Source organism: Barbatula barbatula (genome assembly GCF_947034865.1).
Source record: "Barbatula barbatula genome assembly, chromosome: 6".
Lineage (NCBI taxonomy): Eukaryota > Metazoa > Chordata > Actinopteri > Cypriniformes > Nemacheilidae > Barbatula > Barbatula barbatula.
In genome coordinates this window covers 17,042,342-17,064,258 of record NC_136765.1, presented here as the reverse complement: position 1 = coordinate 17,064,258, position 21,917 = coordinate 17,042,342, and the positions used below count along the sequence as shown (strand labels likewise).

Genomic DNA, 21,917 nt, shown 5'->3' with positions numbered 1-21,917 from the left:
TTGACTATGCTTTAAAAATTAAAAGATATAAATTAATAAATTCATTCACAATATAATTGCTAAAAGTTTCCCCTAGTAAATGTGGACATTTCTATGTCACTCATTCAGTCAATCAGTATATTACTGACACGTTTCTAGTTGATATTCAAACTATATTCATTATCTGAATTAATTTTCTAAGTATAAGTCTCTTTTTAAGGGATCTTTTTTTATTCTATTGTCTTTCTGCATTGTTCTCTTAGGATCTCCTCCCTTCTTTGTGGATCCCTGTACAATTTCTCTCTATACACCTGTGTGCTCTCTCTTCCATTCCTTTTATTGACAGTATTTTCATAACACCTACAACAATAAATTTTAAGCATCAGAATTTTTTTTATCAATGTAACCATTACATTTAAGATCACTGCAAATTATCAAAATGTATTATTAACTTATTAAAAATGCTTCTTAAAAAGATAGGTCCATGTAATATAAGCTTAATTATATACATTTTTATATTGTTTGACAGTGAAAATGCCACGTCACATCAACAACCCATATATCTATATATGAAGAGTTTGGTTTCCAAAATTATATTTTTTATTATTTTATCATGTTTTTGCTGTGTTTTATTTTGTTATCTGTTATTATGGCTTAAATCAATCACATGTATATATAGAAACTGCATATATAAGTGTATGTCTACGTCTATGTTTATTATTATTGCTCAAGCTTAAACTTCCATTGCTTTTGTATTGTCCTGCATGTTTTAAAAGAGTTCTATTGTAAAAGAGCACCATGGTAACACTTGACTGATATGGTACTTGAGCTTTAACAGAGAAATGAGACGTCATCTAAAACATCAGTCTAAATTTTAGACGCACCCTTTTCTGTTTCTTTTCTGCTAGCTGACTATCAGTGTGCAAAAGACACTACAACACCAGTTTTTTAAGGAATCATTTCTCTACCTTTATTTATATGTTAACGAGAAACAAATAACAATCATATTTACACACACATAAGCAAGCTTAGAATCAACTCTGCAAATAAATACATACCATACTGGACAGAGACGTATATAATTCTAAATTATTGCTTTGTAGTCACTACTCATGAACTACAGTTACGATACGAGACGATATCTACATCCAAACAGAACATCAACACTGACCATCTGTACACTTAGAAAAAAGAACAAGATCATTTTCACTGCGTTACGACGCAACTGCAACAACACGCCAGTAAAAAAATGTCAATACATTACACTGCCATTTACTGCAAACCTGCATCATCTGTTCCTGTATTTCACTTCTCTTCTGAATCTTTTGTCTTCAACATGAGCTTAAACACACACAAAGAAAAAAAAATTATTTCAAGCTGAATATCAGTAACTTGTTTCTCCCACCGCGCTGATCGAACACCTGAAACACAACATGATGGAAAGAATCATTGCATTCAACATGAAATGAAACTGTAAATGACATCTATTCCAGTGACAACATGCATGAATCAAAATTCTGAATTACAAAACAATTAAAATCTTTCACTTTCTCAGACTTTTTGTATTATTTGTTAAAGGAGTCCTTTGTCTTTAAAGAATTAGCTTTTAAACAAAACACTTTCGTGTGAGCAGTGAAAATAAGGCAAATTATAAAGTCACATCACAGTAATTTGTTTGCATAATATCTATTGTGATTCACATAAGCGTCTGCAACATTTGGTATCACATTTGGACATACGATTGAATTTAACAACAATCAACTGGTCTCATCCCTTTTACACGGAAATGTGATTTTGTGAAGCAAACTGGAGTGCTATTACACTCTAATATGGGTACAACACATTATTGCAGAGGTTTTCAGTATTAAGAATTTTGGTATGAATTAACACAGTGGATGTTAATGGCCAAAATAAACCAAATACAAGACACAAAATATCTTAATTTTTGTCAATGTCAAGTACAAACCTAACAACAAAGAGCAGTAAAGAAATATTCACAAAGCAGTACTGGGCCGGTAACTGCACATAACAAAAAGTTAGTCTAAGAGTTTTTGACGCCCTGACAATTCCTCTTTGAAAATATAGTAATATATAGTAATATATTACAGAATATAGTAATTGAGCTGGGAACTTTCTGATACTGTCCGTATTCAGCACATAATCTTGAAACTCCAGCATTTAGATTTAGTAAATCTATGCAGAGATCCCCAACACTTTATGTGGTTAACAATGCAAGCAGTACAGAAAGCCCCCATTATAATTTGATCATAAAAGCGAAAGGAGAGCGCCAAATAGAAACTGGAGGAAAGAAAGACACAACTCAGTGTGCTTTTGCATTATAGATTCATTTTTCACTATGATCTAACTAGGCCCATACGTGAACATTGAGTTCCACAAGTACAAAAGTCTGTCAAACCTCTTCAATTTCCTATAGGCCGGTTCATATCACTGACTGACAGCGGTCAGATATGCTCAACAGCAGTTGCTTTAATCTTAAACATAGTATAAAATATACCAGTTAGCATGCAAAAATGGGTATGGTATTAAAATACACGGTAAGAATAATGCACATCCATCCTAGTAAACGAACACGTTTAACACCCCTCGCTCTCAAAAATCGTTCATCGTCACAAACGTTTCAATATTATTTAAACATTTCAACTAAACCCTTCGTTCTCAATGCTTTCATTGAAAATCTCATGCCGCTCTGGTGTGGATCAAACACACGCAGACTCTGGTCCGGCACCTCTGCAGACCGATATGGAGAAAAACGTGGACACAGCCATCAGAGAGAAACGGTGGACATAAAAGTTCCCTTTTTTGGTTGATGATCAAAGTGACGAACCGTAACAAAGTTTACATGTAACCTATTTCTACGACTGTTAAATACAATTACTGTTCCGTAATGCTATAGTACAAAGACTCGGAATGAGGGAATGAAAGTGGTATAAATGAGGGGGTGAGGTTGCAAACTCATTTCCCCCTGGCTGTCCCGGTGAGGCATCGGTGAGACTGTGTTAATTCCACTAGTTCAGTTCAGAACACCATAAGCCTCTGGTGCGTTAAGCAGCACCCCTTCAAATGCATCCGTTTCTTAGCCTTTTGTTGTTTAAATAAAGCGTGTCTTTCTCTGGATGAGAGAAAGATAGAGAGAAATAACGTGTGCAGTGCGGCAAAGGATTTAGTTGTAGACGTTCGGGGGGGCGTCGGGACGTCTGGTCTGCAAGATCTTCATTTTGGGCTGAGCTTCTTCCTCTTCCTCGGTTTCGCTGTCGCACACATGGACCACCACGCTGGGAGTAGACTCTGTACCTGCATGCAGTTCGTACTTCTCACCTGGTGGATGACAGATGTTTTTTTTTGAGAAACACTTAAATGATGCTGGATATCTGTAGCCATATTTTATAGGGTGTATAAGAGAACAAATTGTTTGTTTTTAGCTTTCATTACATCAACAGACATTCACTGCACTTCCAATAACACACTTTCCCAGAAAAGTGACACGCCACTAAACTATGCAGGACGTTAAGCTCTTACATCCATTTAGTACTTCATGTGTGCGGCCTGACAGAAATAACAAAGTTATGCAGCAAGGTTTCAAAATTCTGCTTCAAAGGGATACTCCAACCAAAAATTTTAATTCTGTCATTAATTACTCCCCCTCTAGTTGTTCCAAACATGTATAAATTGATTTGTTCAGTTGAACACAAAGAGAGATATTTTGTAATAATGTTAGCAACCAACAGTTCTGAAGCACCATTGACTTCAATAGTAGGAACATTTTAAATGGTAGTCAAAAGTCCCACAGAAGTGTATTCCTACATTCCTCAAAAAATCTTCTTCTGTGTTCAACAGAACCAAAAAATGACTAAAACTGTTTTCATACAATGGCAATATCTCTCTTTGTGTTCAACCGAAACAAATAAATGTTTACATGTTTGGAACAACTAGAGGGTGAGTAATTCATGACAGAATAAAAACATTTGGCTGGAGTATCCCTTTAAGAACTAGAGGTTCCAGATATTTGTGCTGCTAACATTACTCACCTCAATGTTCTTCACACAATACAACAAATATTGAACATTCCTAAGCTAATGTTTGTCTGATCAATAAATGTAATAAACTGTTAAAGGAGAAACTATATCAGTCTTCTCAATCGAACTGCTTTGGTTATAATGTTTTGGTCAATTGTTTCTAAATGTGAAAACCATTAATAGATTATGCCTGTTAGCAAACACTACCTGTGTTTTACTTAACTGAGAATAAGTAATAGGAAGCCCACAACTGAGCACTGTACAAACACATACGAAACAAAATGAGCGTGCTATTGTAATAGGGCAGACAAATAACAGGTTTCTTATGTGAGTTTTAATACGAACCAGCAGAGGGCGCAGAAAACGTTGACTCGCACCAACAAAAACTCAGTTTAACAGTCTGTTCACATTTGTTTTATTAAAGCCAAATTCTTTGTAGAAGTGTTCGCCAACAGCACATTTTGCAATTTTCAAATGTGACGTTTACAATGGACAATACTTGTTTATAAAGTAAAAACGTCCATACATGTTTATCTGATTCCCGTGTCAAAATACAGAAAATTCAGAAGCCTTTGTATCTACTTGATATGCAGTTTGTGTGTCACAGAAAACACAGATGTTTAGACCAGATGGTCCCCAACACACAAACACACACAATACACCAGCTTGTATGTGTACATGTGTGGCATATGCTTGCATGTTGATAGTTTGTGTGTGTGGTTCCACATACAGCATGTCTCTCTATGTAAGAAATAAGTGTGACACTACCTGGACCTAGTTTGGCCACAGCACACAGCAGGTCGTAGTTGATCACAGGTGTGGCGTCCTCACTCTGACTCCACACCACGGGTGGGGATGCAGGTGGAGAGATAAGGAACTGCTTGACAGGTTGAGGCGGGGCCAGGTAGGTCTTGTCCACGTCCTCGCCTGAATTCTGCACCTGCGGCCAGAGAAAGAAAACTTTACTGCAACAAATTTGGTTTTCAGGCTAAATATAGCAGATAACACATTTCTAGCTTAGATGTAATTGAAGTCATTTTCATACAGGATATCTGACCGTAGTCTCACCATCCCACTGAGGAACCGGGTTATTCTTAAACTGTTAAAGACACACAATGTCCTAGATCCTATCTGCACACACCCACACACAAATGCACAATAAGAAGTGTCAATAACATCCACCACATTTACTATATAATGGTTCTATAATTGTATTCGTCTGATTCATACAATTAATGATAACAATGATCTGCCATACATGAAGGTGTGTTCGTGTGTTGCCATGCCGAGAACTACGTGTTCTTTTAGTAATCCCAGCTGAAAAACCTTCAGGAAAAGATAAATCAGGAACTAAACTGTCCTGTTCTCTTCTTGGGTCTCCTGTTAATAATAATACACTACAATAATACATTTATATAATAATTCCCAAGATCTCATGTTCCTCCCTTATGCTGACAAGTATGCTGCCTGGTGAGTTTAGCACTGCGGCAAGATTTCATAATGGAAATTAGTCTTATCATCTGTCAATTGGTGTTGTGTTAAAGGGCTGGTGTGTAATTGTTTTTGGAGGATCTATTGACGGAAAAGCAATATAAAAAACATAACTATGTCTTCAGAGGAATGAAGTGATATTTTTATTACCTTAGAATGAGCTATTTGCATCTACATACACTGCTCTACAGAGCGCGTTTTGTAAATACATTATCTCCTTCGGCAAAGTAGCAAAGACATGACAACAAAACTTAGTGCTATGTAAGCCACCGTAGTGCTTCGCTGTTAGTTGCAATTCGCAGACCCGACCACTAGATGCAGCTACATTTTATACAGTGGCCCTTTTAATGCAAGTGATGTAGATACACTGAAAATGAATCAAAAGGATCAGATATCATCACTTGAAATATGAAAAAAAGCCTTAGACACACAAACCTGTGCAAAGTAGAGTTTTAGCTTAGTGCCGTTGAAATCGGATTCATGGAGCTCGATACGTGCGCGTGCAGCCGCTTCTGGGGTGCTGAAGCTGATCCGAACTCTTCTGAAACTCTTGAACATCTGAAAGGACATCTGGTCATCATAGATCCTAAATAGAGCTTCAAACCGCTCCTGGGGACAATAAAAAAAGGGAACACGCATTTCATACTTGCATTGCTAAAACGTCAATTCGTTTCAATTATCTACTCCAGTTTAAATAAGGTGACTTTTTATATTGACCTCAAAACAAGTTCCAAGGCAGCGCTGGCATCAAAGAAACAATTAATTTAATACTGAAAGATTTTTATAAAAAGCTTCCTGAACTGAATAAATGAATATTCCAAAAATATTTGTGTGAGCTCACTTGGTTTGAAACAGATCTCATGCATTATCTGCTGATGTTTTTTATTATTCTGTTCATTATCTGGACAGCACAAATAATGGCAGTCGCAAGTGAAATGCAAGTATATAAGAATAAACTATGACCTGAGCTTCATCTGCTGATGAATTAAAACTACAATATTTGGGCACAACGATCATCATTTCCTTTTCACACGCAACATGGACATGTGTGTGTGCTTGTGTTTTTCTGACCACAGCGTGTGTTTTGAAGTCAGATATTGTGTAACAGGAGGGGATGTGTCAATCACTAATTCATGTGCAGCGCTGAGCGTTTCCTGCAGGCGGTGTTGACTTACACACTCTACCCGGGAAGGTGCAAACATACACCGCAATGACACGCCAGCTCTTAAAGGTGCCATTCCCACGTGATGCCATTTTTCAAACTTTAGTTAGTGTGTGATGTTGCTGTTATAATAATAATAAATAATATCTTCAAAATGATAAAGCTCAAAGTTCAATGCCAAGCGAGATATTGTCTTGAACAGAATTAGCTTTTCAAGGACTACAGAGAATGGCTGGAATCGAGCTATAGCCCTTTACTTCCCGGGTGCATGATGTCACTATTCAAGTTTTTGGATAACCTCGGCCCAAAGGAATACGCCAAAAAAGGGGCGAGGCCTTCCTTAGGGAAGAGCAAGAGCCTCTGGAGTAATGTTTGGTTATCCGATATTGAAAACATTTGACTGAGCTACGCGTTTAATTATTTTCACTTTCATCAAAGTCCTACAGCTGGTAATAAGAATTCACCAACACTCATTCTGCGATAACCAACGGTCAAATAACAGCCTCTGTGACTTCAACATCGGCTGTGAAACCTGTTTTGTGTAATAGACTGATATTGTGTGTGTGTGTGTGTGTGTGTGTGTGTGTGTGTGTGTGTGTGTGTGTGTGTGTGTGTGTGTGTGTGTGTCCCGACGGATCACCACCATATCGTGGTGGGGCACTTTGCGTGTCTCCTTGACCCCTAGAGCTATGTCGGCGGGAGTCTTGTACTCTAGTAGACCAAGATGGCGGCGCGTGAACATCGCGAGGCTCAGCGTCTCTCCAGTTTTAGCATTTATATAGTGTATTTCTTGCTCATCTCGGGTCTGTTCGTCCAGAACAGTTGTGCATTTACATCGTATCATTTACGTGCATTTACGTGCATTTACATCGGCAGGAGCTTTTGGATATCAGTTTACGCATGTCCGGAAGTTGTATCAGCAACATTCAACTCGTCCCTGAGATCGTCAGAACATCCGATGCTACCCACCCTACACGGCCGGGCGGAAGTGCTTGTCGGCGGCGTCGAGATCGTAAACAAAGGCGGGGGAAGCGTGGAGGGCTAAGAGCTAGGCTAAAGCTAACACCACACCGGCTCTCTTTACCCAGCATTTTCCTTGCTAATGTTCGATCACTAGTGAACAAAATGGTAGAGATTAGACTCCGCATCACCAACAGCAAAAGACTTTTGAACTGCAATGTCATAATCTTCACGGAAACATGGCTACACAGCGGCATACCGGACAACGCTATTGAGTTAGCGGGCTACAACACACACCGGGCGGATAGAACGGCAGAGGAATCCGATAAGACAAGAGGAGGTGGATTGTGCATTTACATCAACAAAACTTGGTGCACGAACTCTGTTATTGTTGGGAGACACTGCTCGGCTAACCTTGAGTTTCTCATGGTTAAATGTAGACCGTTTTATCTGCCACGGGAATTCACTTCCACCATTATAATGGCAGCTTATATTCCACCGGATGCTGATGCCAAGCTTGCTATGAAAGAACTCTCTACCACCCACACTGGACCCATACCAATTTGCAACAATAGGAGCACAGATGATGCAGTGTCCATGACGCTGCACTCTGTGCTCACACATCTGGACAATAAGGACACTTATGCACGTATGCTGTTCGTAGACTTCAGTTCTGCTTTCAATACCGTCATCCCTTCCAAGCCAATCGTCAAACTTGGGAACCTAGGCATCAACAACCCTACCTGCAACTGGATTATGGACTTCATGACGAACAGGCCTCAGCTTGTTAGGTTAGGCCCCATCTGCTCCACCACCACCACCCGTAACACTGGTGTACCACAGGGCTGCGTACTGAGCCCCTTTCTCTACTCCCTTTTCACACTCGACTGCAGGCCTGTGAACGGATCTAACTCCTTCATCAAGTTTGCAGACGAAACAACAGTGATTGGTCTCATCAGCAACAACGATGAGACTGCATACAGGGAGGAGGTCCGGCACCTGGCCACATGGTGCACCGACAACAACCTGCTCCTTAACACCTCCAAGACAAAGGAGATCATCGTGGACTTCAGGAAGGCGAAAGGAGGCACACACGACCCCATCTACATTAATGGGATGGCTGTTGAACGTGTTTCCAGTTTTAAGTTCCTGGGGACTCACATTTCGGAGGACCTGTCCTGGACCACCAACACCTCATGCCTGGTCAAGAAGGCTCACCAGCGTCTCTTCTTTCTGAGGACACTGAAGAAGAACCAACTGTCTTCAACTATCCTGGTGAACTTCTATCGCTGCACGATAGAGAGCATCCTGACCAACTGTGTCACAGTCTGGTACGGGACCTGTTCTGTTGCTGAGCGCAAGGCACTGCAGCGGGTGGTGAAAACAGCCCAGCGCATCACAGGGACTACACTTTCTGCCATTGAGGACATCCAGAAGAAACGCTGTTTGCGTCAAGCTCGCAGCATTCTCAAGGACTCCTCTCACCCCGCTCACAGACTGTTTACTCTCCTGCCTTCCGGTAGGCATCAACTCATCTATTGCACTGTAACTTCAATAACTGCATTAACTAACCTACTGCTCTGTAACCTATAAACTGCATTAACTCATCTTCTGGTCTGCAAACTATTAACTGCATTAAATCGTATACTGCACCGTAACTTTAATAACTGCATTAACTTCAACAACTGCATTAACTCACCTATTGCACTGCAACTTTAATAGCCAATGTCAATAATTTATGCATACCTAAGTCACTTGCACTATTTTAGTCTAAATTATTATCTGTTCATATCCACCTGTACATTAATGTTCATAGTATATAGCCATCTGTATATATTGTTCATAGAACATTCCTACTGCTAAATATTTTTATAGTCCATGCCCATTGTATTATATTCTCTCATATTGTATTCTGTATTTATTCTAACTGTATATCCTGCACTTGCTAACTGCACTTCTGGTTAGACCTAAACTACATTTCGTTACACTGTACTTGTATATGTGTAATGGCAATAAAGTTGAATCTAATCTAATCTACTTCTGGTAGGGCCACCCATGCCGAATCGGTCAAAGGGTAGAGGCTAGACTAAGAGTGATCCCAAACGCCTCAACGATGGAGTCGCCGGAAAATGGTGGGTGTGAGAGAACCACCAAAATGGCGGAAAAATCTGAAGAAGGCAGCCCCACTGCCACGTGGGTAAACCCGGAGGTGTACAGTGGCTAGGGGAGTAAACCCTGATCACAAATCTGCCTTTGGGGACAGGCATAGGCGGAACCCAGCAGACCGGGCTACCGGCAGCCCCCTGCAACTACTTTCAGACGAAGGTCGTCATGGGTTTCTCTCATGCCACCGGAGATCCTTCTGGAAGGAGCCAAGACGGTGGGAGTGTGGAATGCACACCTGCACCTTCACCTTAATCCTTACCTATGTGCAAGCTTCTTGCTTCCCCCTTGCTCCCCCCACCATTTACCCCCCCCCCCAAAAAAAAGGTCCTGTGGCGACGTGGAATGGTGGTAGGCACAGGCCAAGGATGTGGCTAGGAGTGCCTAGCCAAACCATGCACACAGGCGGCAATGGAGTGATGGTCGTTGCAATTGTGGGATGGAGCAGCAGATTGCCTCGGCAGCTTCCATTGCGACTGAGCAGTTCCACGCTGCTCACCCGAGATGGGGAAAGACCTGACAAGCCTCATCGTAGAACAGCACTTGTGGCCTTAGAGCTAGCAAGGTACAACATAGACGTTGCAGCCCTCAGTGAGACCAGACTTCATGGAGAGGACTCCCTGACGGAGATTGGTGCAGGGTACACTTTCTTCTGGAAAGGGGTCCCCGAAGCCACTCGCCCATGGAGTAGGTTTTGCAGTGAAGACCGAACTACTGCAGCTCATCCCTGAATCCCCTGTCGGCATCAATGAGAGACTGATGACCTGGCGCATCCCCCTTGCGAAAGGATTCTTTGCCACCCTCATTAGTGCCTATGCACCAACGCTTGCTGCCGAGTCTATCATCAAAGAGGACTTTTACCTTGCTCTCGACTCTGCCATAAGAAAAACTCCAGCCACAGACAAACTCAAACAGATTCAAAACCACCTGGCAGCACCCACGCTCAAAACATTGGCACCTCCTTGACTACGTAATAGTCCGTCAAAATGACCGGAAAGATGTCCTCTCCACTCGAGTCATGCGTGGAGCAGAGTGTTGGACTGACCACCGTATGGTCAGATCCAAACTCCTCATGAATATTTTAAACCCCGTGGTCAGAGGACAGCTACAAAACAAAAAATCAATTGCTCAGCACTCAGTAGCCCCACTTCACGAGACCTCGTTCGACAGCTCCCCCCTGATAACCTCAAAGAGATCCCGGAGGAATCAGCTGACTGGCCAACGCTGCGCCAAGCCATCCACAGTGCAGCTTCAGAGGCATTGGGCCAGCCGAGGAAACACCATCAGGACTGGTTTGACAGCAATTCGGCTGAGATACAGACACTCCTCAAAATTAAACATGATTTTTGTCTTAAGGCAGTTGCTAGAAAAAAGCAGAGAGCAGCGCACAGACCTTTACATAGCCTTCATTGACCTCAGTAATGCATTTGACACTATCAACCGGGAGATGCTCTGGAAACAACTTTCCAAACTTGGGGTACCACCCAAGTTCCTCACCATTCTACAGCAGCTTCACAATTGGATGCAAGCTAGAGTCACCACAGGAGAGCTTCAGTCAGAGTTCTTTAATGTTAGGGCGAAGCAGGGCTGTGTCTTGGCTCCAGTCCTTCTTAACCTCCTTCTCTCTGCCGTCACGCACCTTTTTCATTGTGCTTTAGGACACAAGGACGGTGTTCTTCTTGAATACCGCCTTGATGGAAGCCTCTTTAACATCCGGAGGCCTACACAAAGACCAAATCCTGCTGCATAGGTGAACTACAATATGCTGATGACTGCGCAATTCTAGCATATAGTCCAGAATCCATGCAGCACGCCCTCAACACAAAAACCTGTCTCTACCAATTCTTTGGTCTTCAGGTTAACATTAAAAAAACTGAAGTTATTTCCCAAGTCTTCTCTCAAACCTCTTCACCCCCCATCGTAGTAGGGTTTTTGAAAATCGAAATCTGAGGATCAGCACCAAGGTTGCTGTTTATAATGCTGTGTGTGTCTCCACCCTGCTTTATGGGGCGGAAACATGGACTCCATACAGCCGACACATCACCCTCTTGCAATCCTTCCACATCCGCTGCCTTCAGAAGATCCTCGACCTCTCCTGGATGGACCGAGTCCAACATGCGGAAATCCTACAGAGCACCAATTCTATCTGCATGGAAGCCGCAGTGGCTAAGAAACACCTACGATGGATAGGGCATACCATCCGTATGCCGGACCACCGCTTGCCCCGCCAAGTCCTCTATGGCCAACTACAAGGCGCCAAACGAGCAGCTGGCGGACAAAAGAAGCGCTATAAGGACTACACCAAGGGACTTTTAAAGTATTCCAACATCAATGCCATGCAGCTTGAAGCTCGAGTAGTTTCACAAATCCACGACAAAGACCAACAGCAGAGAGCCGCGAGACGCAGACGAAGATAACAGAGGGCAGCTGGGGCTTCTCTGTCCTTCGGTTTCCCCTGTTCCACCTGGGGACGAGTGTGCGGCTCAAGGATCGGCCTCAACGCCCACGAGAAGTGGCACCAACGGCAATGTCGTTGATCCCCTCCCCAACCCCGAAGCAATTGCATCATCGGAAACGATGGACAGCTATGATGATGTGTGTGTGTGTATACCTCTAAAACTCTTGATATCCTTTGACTTCCTGCTTGCAAATGTCTCCTGGTCAATCTGCTTGTTTTACTATTCAACTTAGGTCCAATATAAAAAGATAAAACTTATGCTTCTGTTATTAATGTTATTATAACCAGTCGTAATTTCCCTCGCCATAGTAGGAAGAAAACTCAATCTCTAACAAAGATTGACGTTTGCACATGCACTGGCAGACCTCTGTTACACCTCAATCGATCCCTATGTTTTCAACTGATGAAGTGAAGTTGACGCCATTGTGACTGCTTATTGCTAAAAGCCAAAGCTTTTGAATACACGTGCACTGAGAGGGGGACCGACCAATTAAGCATAAGAAGCGAAAGCTTGCTGATATGGTATGGGTGGGACATCTTCAGACACACAGTATAAGCGGGGAACCAATCACGACAGAATGGGTCAGCTTTACCAATCAGAGCATTTCGGAAGCAGGGACTTAAAACAAACCGGAAAAAAGCTCATCGTTTTGTGAAAAGAAGGACAGATGTGAACAATAGACGTGAAATATAAAGCGTTTTTTGAAACTAGAAATATGAACATCCATTTTTAATCACCCAAAAAACATAATCAAATCTTGGAAAACAGCTAAAGGATGGTACCTTTTAATGTGTTCATGTGTGAGTGAGAGAGCAAGTGCCATGGGAAATAAACTGCATGATATAAAATATATATATTTTGGGCGAACTATTCCATTGAGCTATACTTAAGAACCCCGGTGGGAGCTCCAGCATCTGAAATGCAACACGCCAGTGCATGTGACCAAGGTAGATTTCCTTTTAAAGTCTGAATCTCTGTTTGTTACACAAGAGTACAGCCTGTTCCAATGACTGTTCAGTATGACATCTGAGGAGAGGACAAGACAGGAGGGTAAGAGAGAGGACTGTAGGGGAGTGAACACAAAAACAGTAAACAAAACCTCATTATTTAACTTGATACCAACATTACACTTGGCAGGGATAAAGGGCCTTTCTTAAAGGAAGGCTACGGACATTGTATAGGGCACTGATGTGATGTAAGGCCTATGTAAGCCTTTTATGCAACAGCACAGGTGTGTACACGCTGGCTCACTTCACACCTCTGCCAATCACATGGATTACACACCTTTTAACTGCCTGGAAGGCATGAACATGTGGCAACACAGGAGATCACCGCGGTCAACTTTGTTGAAGGACAGAGAGAAGCGTTTATCACTACTAACAGAAATTATCACCAGCAAAATAGCATTTTCCATTCACATTAGGACTTAGTTTCCCAAAAGCATCATAAACCCACGTTGATCGTAGCTCCATTGGTGACAATGGTTCGATGATCAATTTACGGTTACAATGCTTTTGGGAGACGCAGCCCAGGACTTTTCGCAAGTAAAATAGTTCAGCTGCAACAAACCAAACTTTCTGTTTCTCAGATCAGGTCCAGTCACACATAAGTCCCGTATTAGCCTGGAAATCTTTGAGTTTCAGTTAAAACCTTTCAAAAAGATGGAATGCATATGTAAGGGAAGTTGATATTCTTTATCTTTCTTTATAAGGCCGCCTGCACAAATCTTTAATTCTCTCTGTCTGAGAAAGACAGAGTAGATAAATACAAATATACAAATATCAGAAAGCATAATTTCTAGGAAGCAGTACATTTTGATGTCCCACAATACATATTATAAAACTAAGAGTTCCAGCTCTAAATTGTTATAGAATGAGTGACAGCATATTTTTTGCATTTCCTATTTTGTTGCTTAATTGCTTAAATTTTTTTTAGCGGTATCTAATGGTGAGGTTGTGAATTGCAACCGACTGCTACACCACCCATCCCTCCCTTTCGAAGCACCACGGTGGCTAACACAGGACTAAGATGTAACGATTTCACTACTTTGCCAAAGGATTGTAGAGCAGTTTGTCTATTTAGGGCTACTGTAGAAACAACCTGACGAATTCCATGTAAGGGGACCCGCGGTGTATGTAGAGTATGTACATAGAAATAGCTCATTCTAAGATAATACCAACATAACGCTTCATTATGTAAGGCCTTTATAAACCTCTGAAGACATAGTTATGTATATTATATTGCATTTATGTCAAAAGACCCCCCAAAAACCTACACACTGGACCTTTAAAATGTGCAGCAGTTAAATAAAGACAAAAGTCACCCCAGTCCATGCGTTCTAGTCATGATCGTTAAACACCACGCAAAGCACAACCCAAAAGTTAAACAAAAGCTAATAACATTTTGTCCAGTTAGACAATAAATTAACTTGATATAATCAACATTTCACACGATGGTCAGCAAATTTCTAATTCACATGATCCACTGTGTGCGAACATCTAGTCTTCAATGAGTGTTCATTGGGGGTTTCACTAAATTACTCAATTTCTCAAAATGATTAAAAAGCCATAAAAGGTCGATCTGTGACATATGGCACTGTGGGATTCTGTCATGACTCATGAGTTTATGCTGAGAATAGAACCATTAATAAATAATTAAGAAGAGGAATCTGTTAAATAAGGAGAAACGTTTAAAATAACCTGTCAATCGCAACAACCAGAACGTGCAGGAGTCACAACAACACTTTATTATTTATACACAAACAAAACACAAATTAATACTGAATATCCAAAAAAAAGCTAATTTTACATAACATATGCTCAGAAGTCAGTTGCACATGATGGGCATTTTCTAAATAAATGGTCTAATAATAAAACCATCCAGTTTCCAAACCACCAACAAATCTTCACTCTACACAGTTCATTACATTCCTCCATATCACAACTAGTTCCCCATCGTTCATTCATTCATTGTTTCGCCTGTCAGATGAGTGAATGTTTGCCACTTTAAATCAAGTCTGCAAAACAGAGCCTGGAAACAGGAGGACCAACCCAGAAGACAAAATCTAAATGTTATCATAATGTCAAGCATTACTCATTTAGCCAAGTAGCTGTTCTGCATTGCCAACTTGCCAGGAAAAAAACAGTTTTGCACAAAAGAAGCTGATCCCTGACCTTCTGTGAAAGGAAATCTGGATAGTGGCAGGAGCGGTTCATCACGTGTGCTGTAAATCCAGAGGGCGCTGGGTCTTTCCTCACTCTTATCAGCACTCAGTTAAACAACAACAACAAATGCTGTCACTCTGATTGGTTCCAGTGGAATTGGTGCCATCACTCAGTTCTGTTGTGGTTTTTGTACTAGAATCAATGGAAGAGTACATATCCAATTAACAGGCCTGGTGAAAAAGCCCCAGGGGATTTTCCAGGATTCACAGTGATATTCACACCCAGAATTTCATGCCATTATGGGAATTTCTCAGACTCTGGAAAAGGTTTAATGTACTTCTCTATTATTTTAAAGGGATAGTTCACCCAAAAATGAAAATTCCGTCATAATTTACTCACCTGTCATTTCAAACCTGTATGACTTTCGTTCTTCTGCAAAACACAGAAGTAGATATTTTGAACAATGTTGGTAGCCCTACAACAGCAGTACCCATTTACTTGCCTTGGTTTTGTCTCCATACAATAACAAAGTGAACGGGTACCACCGTTGTTCGGTTACCAACAATCTTCAAAATAATTCCATTTGTGTTTCTCAATTCTCAACATAACAGTCGTGTCAGATCTGTGTATATTGTATCTACCCAGTATACCTGCTGCAAATGCTTGTTTAATCAATACAGAAATTAATTTGATAAATTATGAATATATGTAAAACCATAAATACACAAAAAGCCTAATATTTAACATCTAACATAAAGGAGTCTTTGACAATTTTATTCTGAAATCCAGTAAACATGGTTTCAACCAATGCTCCTTGAAAAACGTTTACATTACATGATGCAATCCTACTAAATGTCAAAATTTGAACAAAACACCAAAGTTACATAATTCTCTACAGTTGTCACATCAATGTAAGTATATTCTCGGAGCAGGTCAGCTGCCTCCCGAGAACCAAGTTTGCAGGAAAGATATTTGCTGTGCATGCTGTGATGGATGGTAACCCGACACAAAGGAAAATGGACACAAGTGGGTGACCAGAAGCCTTTTGTCTAACGTCATCATTACCTACGAATGCCTTTAACCTCACAGTGACATCTGAGCTCTGGCTTTGCTCTTGGGTTACAGATATATCTATCTCTCCTCCATCCATCTTTCTGTTTCATCCATCTATCAGTCTATCAAAGAGGATAGAGAGAGATAAAGCACGTGGGCATAACTAAGCATGCTCATTGGAGGGCTATCTCAGGCCACAGGCTTCAGTCTCCCCACCTGCCAAAACTCAGATCTTATTACTCACCTGAGTAGAACCTGATCCATAGTCCTATGCAATCCTCAGTCTTACCTGTCACTATCTCTTCTTCTAGCACCATATGATGTGGCATCTACCTTGAGTCAATACTTTGTTTAGAATGATTAGTCTGCCCATTTTTTATTAGAAAATGTAATAACATTTTCAACAAAAAATATGTGTTCAACAGCCATCATGCATTAAAGAGGCAAGATGTTTAGTAACTATGTGTAGACACAACATGCACACTCAGCCCCAATGAGTATACTTAGTGGAACATCTCCAGAAGCACACGCCCCAATGAGTATATGTCAAAGTAGTTAGCCACTAAGTATGTATATGTAAATTAATTTAAAGTTACAAAGCAAACATCAAGCTACAAAACCACCTACATCTCCGAATTTGTGCCCATAATTGCAACTGGCAAGGCCCGTGTGTAATAGAGAAAATGAATGAAAGCTCAAAGTCAGTTCTACCAAACTCAAGGATAATTTTCAGTAAACAAGCTTTAAAATTCAACGTTAGAAATCTCACCAGTTAAAAGATTGAACTTTGTTCGCTGTCATTTAGCCTACTTGATTTACAGTTTGCTAATTGTATGAGAAGTCTCCTCTGGGAGCCACTGGAGTAAAATGCTTAGATCAAGGGCACAATGGATGGATGGAGCAGACTTTTGATATCAATACCTCTCCTGTTCATGCACCACCACTGCTTGCAATTATAACTTAAGGCCTTTGTCTTGCAACAGTATCATCACATCCAATGACACAGAGCATGCTGATGGAAATTCACCGGAATCACTGTGGCTGTACTTGCTTTCTAACACAACAGGATGTTTAATAAAGGCAACACACAAAGTGCCTATCAAGCTTTAGTCGTTATCATTTAAACAAGCAAAGCACAAACGTGTTAAAGGATTAGGGTATGTGTGTGTGTGTGTGTGTGTGTATGTGTCCTCATGTGAATGACAAGGGTCCTACCCATAACCTTCAGATACAATGTGCTGATGTCTGCATATTTTCCATAGCACATCATTTTCCACGGAACACACATGCACACTACAGGCCACACCTGTTCAAGTGGCCATGCTCAGATCCCAGCTGCTCTCAGAATCCGACACACAGTATTGATGCAAGGACAGCTAATAGGATCGTATATCTCACACATCACAAGCCTATGTCAGGTATAGCGCAAATTATTCCCTATTAAAAATCATGCATTGCATTATCCATTTGTGTAAATGGGATTGCTGTAAGTCAACTGGTCAAGCATGTTGTGGGTTCAATTCCCAGCAAACACAAAAAATAACATGTATTTTGAATGAATAGTAACTTCCTTGACATGTCAGTCAGACAGTCTCTTACTGTCTAGGTGGGCAGTTCTTGACCAGGATGACCAAGTGGACATTGCAGGTCAAACGGCTACCAAAAGCCCGTTCCTGTTTTCTTAACTCTTCTACCAAAGAATTTTTTTTTCAATCCACGGTTCTCACAGACTCAGATACTCTCTGCCATCCGTAGATAAAAGAAGCAGATCAGAGACTAAAAGAAAAAGCCTTGAGCTAAAAAAGAAAAGAAAAAAGGCAAGCTGTTATGCAGAGATGAGTGTAATCACTGACCATGACCCACGTGCTGCTCCATATTATCTTCCATGTCCTCAAAACCAGCTAAAAACCCAGATTAGAAGCAACAGATATGCATATATGTAAACACACATACCAGCACCTTCATCCACTTGCTTTCCTTGTGAATGTTGTTTTGCTTTCTTTGCTGTTGGTACCCGCTCAGGGCAGGATACTGCAGGGTAGATGAATGCATAGCCACTGCAGTCTGCAGTACCAACACAGAAACACCTATCTTTCCATCCTTTTATTTGCATTTCTTTATTTTGCTTACAAGAAACAGATGGTCACTTAAAGATGGCATTCTTGTCATTTTTCTTATTGATTCTTTGAGCTTTCTTTAAAGGAGTAGTTCACCTAAAAAAAGGAAAATTCTGTCATCATTTACTCACCCTCTTGTCATTTCAAACCTGTATGACTTCCTTCCTTCCGCAGAACAGAAAAGAAGATATTTTGAAGAATGTTGTTAACATCCCCCATTAACTTGCATTTGTTACAACAGAGGTGAATGGGGGCCTGTGCTGTTCTGTTACCAACTTTGTTCAAAATATCTTCTTTTATGAAAGAAAGTCATACAGGTTTGAAATGACAAAGGGGCGTGTAAATAATCACATTATTTTCATTTTGAAGTTAATGACATCTTTTAATGTGACATAAATGACAGTCACAAACACAATACATAAATACTTGTATACATACGATATATATACAGGATATTTTATAAAAATAGGAGGTTTAATCTACAGAGCATAAAACTTGTTTTCTTCTGGCTTGCGTAAGGCAAATGTTTAATAGTTTCAGCAAAATAAATGTGTATTGTAAGCAGGGTATTGCGTTGCATCTACAAGACAACATAGGCAAGTAAAACAAAATTAAATAAAATTGTAAAAAATATATTTATAAAATTAAATTAAATTATATAATGTGTACAAATGTTGCATGCTGCAAAAACCACCCTGCTCATCCCGGAATGTAAAAAAAGATTCCTTGGAATCCCTGTCTAAAACACAGTGGCTCTCGTGTCTATGAATAAGCCACGAAAGGCAAAATCCAGCGGAGGAACTGACAGACACTCCCAGACTCTTATTGTCATCTGTCTCTCCTTTAAATCAAAATTCCACTGACATTTCTGTAGCAAACATCATGTCACAGCTCCATGCTTCTCTACCACAGCAACAGTGCTTGCTTGAAGTCCTACCTGACACACCTGCAATATTCTGGGTGGCAGGTGTATAAGGGCAACTGGCACTGCGTCTACATTAGATATCATCACATTTACACTAACACAATAAAACTGTCTATTCCTATATATCAGTTTCTTGAGCATGAAACTTAAAACCACACCGACTGCTTCACGATCACGTAAAACGGGTGGCGCAGCCCGTGTGGAGGCTCTCCGCATCGAGGCGGCGCGCGCGTCAGTAGTTCAGATCATTGACGCCATCTGTGCGCATGCAGCTGAATGTTAATGTGAACTGCGGTTTCATTGACAAAAATTCCAACGCTGAGAAACAACGAACAGCCTGAGTGAAACGTCACACATATGAGCGCGCGCATGCAGTTATAGCGCTCCTTGCGCGGGTGCTTATAAACACAACGTGCACATTTTTCTACTCTTAGATGAACTTGCGTTACCTGCATTTTGTCGGACGTAAACACATCAGTGTCTACATCGCAGGCGATGAGCGTCAGCATCTCCAGTTTCATGTTTATTGATGGCATTCCCTCTTTTGCTGCTTGCAAACAGATAGAGAAAATGTTCTTCTATTCTCTCTCGCTTACACTTTCATGTGGTTCTCTGAGGCTTAAAGTCAGTCGGTAAACTGGCTGACTGACTCACTGACTCGAACTCTACGGCTCTGTATCTGAGAGCGATGCTACTCTGTGCGCGTGAAGACTGCTCTGGCTCTGGCGAACGGACCAATCAGAGCTCTCGGCCGCCACATGGACGTCATCGCCTCCCTCGTTGGCCCGCGCACAGACCGCTGCATAACGGGTTGTTTAAGCCATCAAGCGATGCCGTCATCGTTCCTTTGATATAATGATGGTGTGGTCAATATTTAACATTTTGGTTTTTTAATAGTCAACATGAGCTCATAAACTCCTTAGAATAGAATCAAAACAACAAAGAGGTCCTTTAAAAATATATATAATAGAAAAGTCGTACAGAAAAGAAAAGTGTCCAGTAAGTGTTTGTTGAAGCAGGTGCTCACCAGAGGAACATTAACCGTGGTTTTATAGTGTAGTGGCTGTGTTTTTATTTTATCTGTATGTTTGATTAGCTAACGTCTGGTACCATAGTTTTACTACAAATATCCTGGTTAATCTACCGTTACAAGAGAAACAGGTTGATTTGTGGGTACTATGGCTTTGTACATATACTCTAGTCAAACTAGTTAAACATTAGTTTATTTTGTGAAAAAGAATTAAGGGGGTGTCAAAACTGCAGGGAATGATACAAGTTTGATGAAGATCAGGAGGTCCGTTCCTGTGTTGCACCATTCCTGATTCCTGGTGTGGGTAATGTAAAGATTAGAAGTTCACACCCAATTACAGAATAAACTGGATCATAATTTAGTATTACCAACATTGTGTCCTTGAGCAAGACATTTAACCCCAGCTGCTCCCAAGGGGCCATTCCTCCAATTAGTGCCACATTAATTGCTTTAGATTAAAAAAAGCTTTCCTGTAGCTCAGTGGTAAGAGCATTGTGTTAACAACACAAGGTTGTGTGTTCGGTCCCAGGGGATTGCAGATACCCATGTAAAATGTATAGGGTAATGCTATGTAAGTCGCTTTGGATAAAAGCGTCTGCCAAATGCCTAAAATGTAAATCATCAAAGAGATGACAAGTACAGTAACTGAACACCCATGAACATGTTACTGTTCATTCACACATGAATCCATAATCTTCCTTTTCTATGAAAAGAATGTTTAAAAGACACCAACGCTCAGCAGGGTGCAGCTTCAACACACATGCACCATCATAGCAAACGTGCATGTGTAAAGACTGCCAGTCTACCTCACTCATGAATTGCTATACCACCCTCTGGCACCACTGCAGCTATCACAAACTAGGGCATGCTATTTATATCACAGAGAGGAGAATGAGAGAGAGAGAGACTGAGTGTATATGGGTGAGAGAGAAAGCGAGTGAGTTCAGGTGCAGAAGAGTGCAAGAACTAGGAGGAGCAGGTGATGCAGCAGATATGGGTTGCAGGAGAGGAGATACGGAAGAAAGCGCTGACAGACAGTGATGGACAAGCTGAGTCAACGTTTATGAACAGTAAGCAAGAACATTTCATAAACTGGACATGGACAAAAATGTAATTGTATGTAACATTTTACATTACAGAAGAGGAAATTATAAAGCACAGAGGAATGCGTAACTTAGTGTGTTGATCAATCAGTCAGGCTTTTGGCAGCTTTTCTCCTCTGGAATCTGTTTACACATATCACAAAAATGTCACTAATGCAAATGAGCCACATCATTCTGAACAATTACTAACTATGTCATTCAGTATCATCAATGGGTCAGCAGCAGGCTTCTGGACTGCTCACCGGGGCACTAAAATAAGCAATGCGGTAAATCTATT

At 40.9% G+C, this 21,917-nt stretch overlaps 1 protein-coding gene across 1 annotated transcript; it reads right to left on the bottom strand.

Annotated features, from left to right (window-relative positions):
* Positions 1–928: 928 nt before the first annotated feature.
* Positions 929–20,225, bottom strand: rcan3 (regulator of calcineurin 3). Its single transcript, XM_079458246.1, has 4 exons — positions 19,957–20,225; positions 5,940–6,113; positions 4,782–4,953; positions 929–3,315 (listed from the first exon to the last, which is right to left on the bottom strand). The coding sequence occupies exons 1-4, from the start codon at positions 20,041–20,043 to the stop codon at positions 3,161–3,163; spliced, it is 588 nt and encodes a 195-aa protein (XP_079314372.1). The 5' UTR covers positions 20,044–20,225; the 3' UTR covers positions 929–3,160.
* Positions 20,226–21,917: the final 1,692 nt, after the last annotated feature.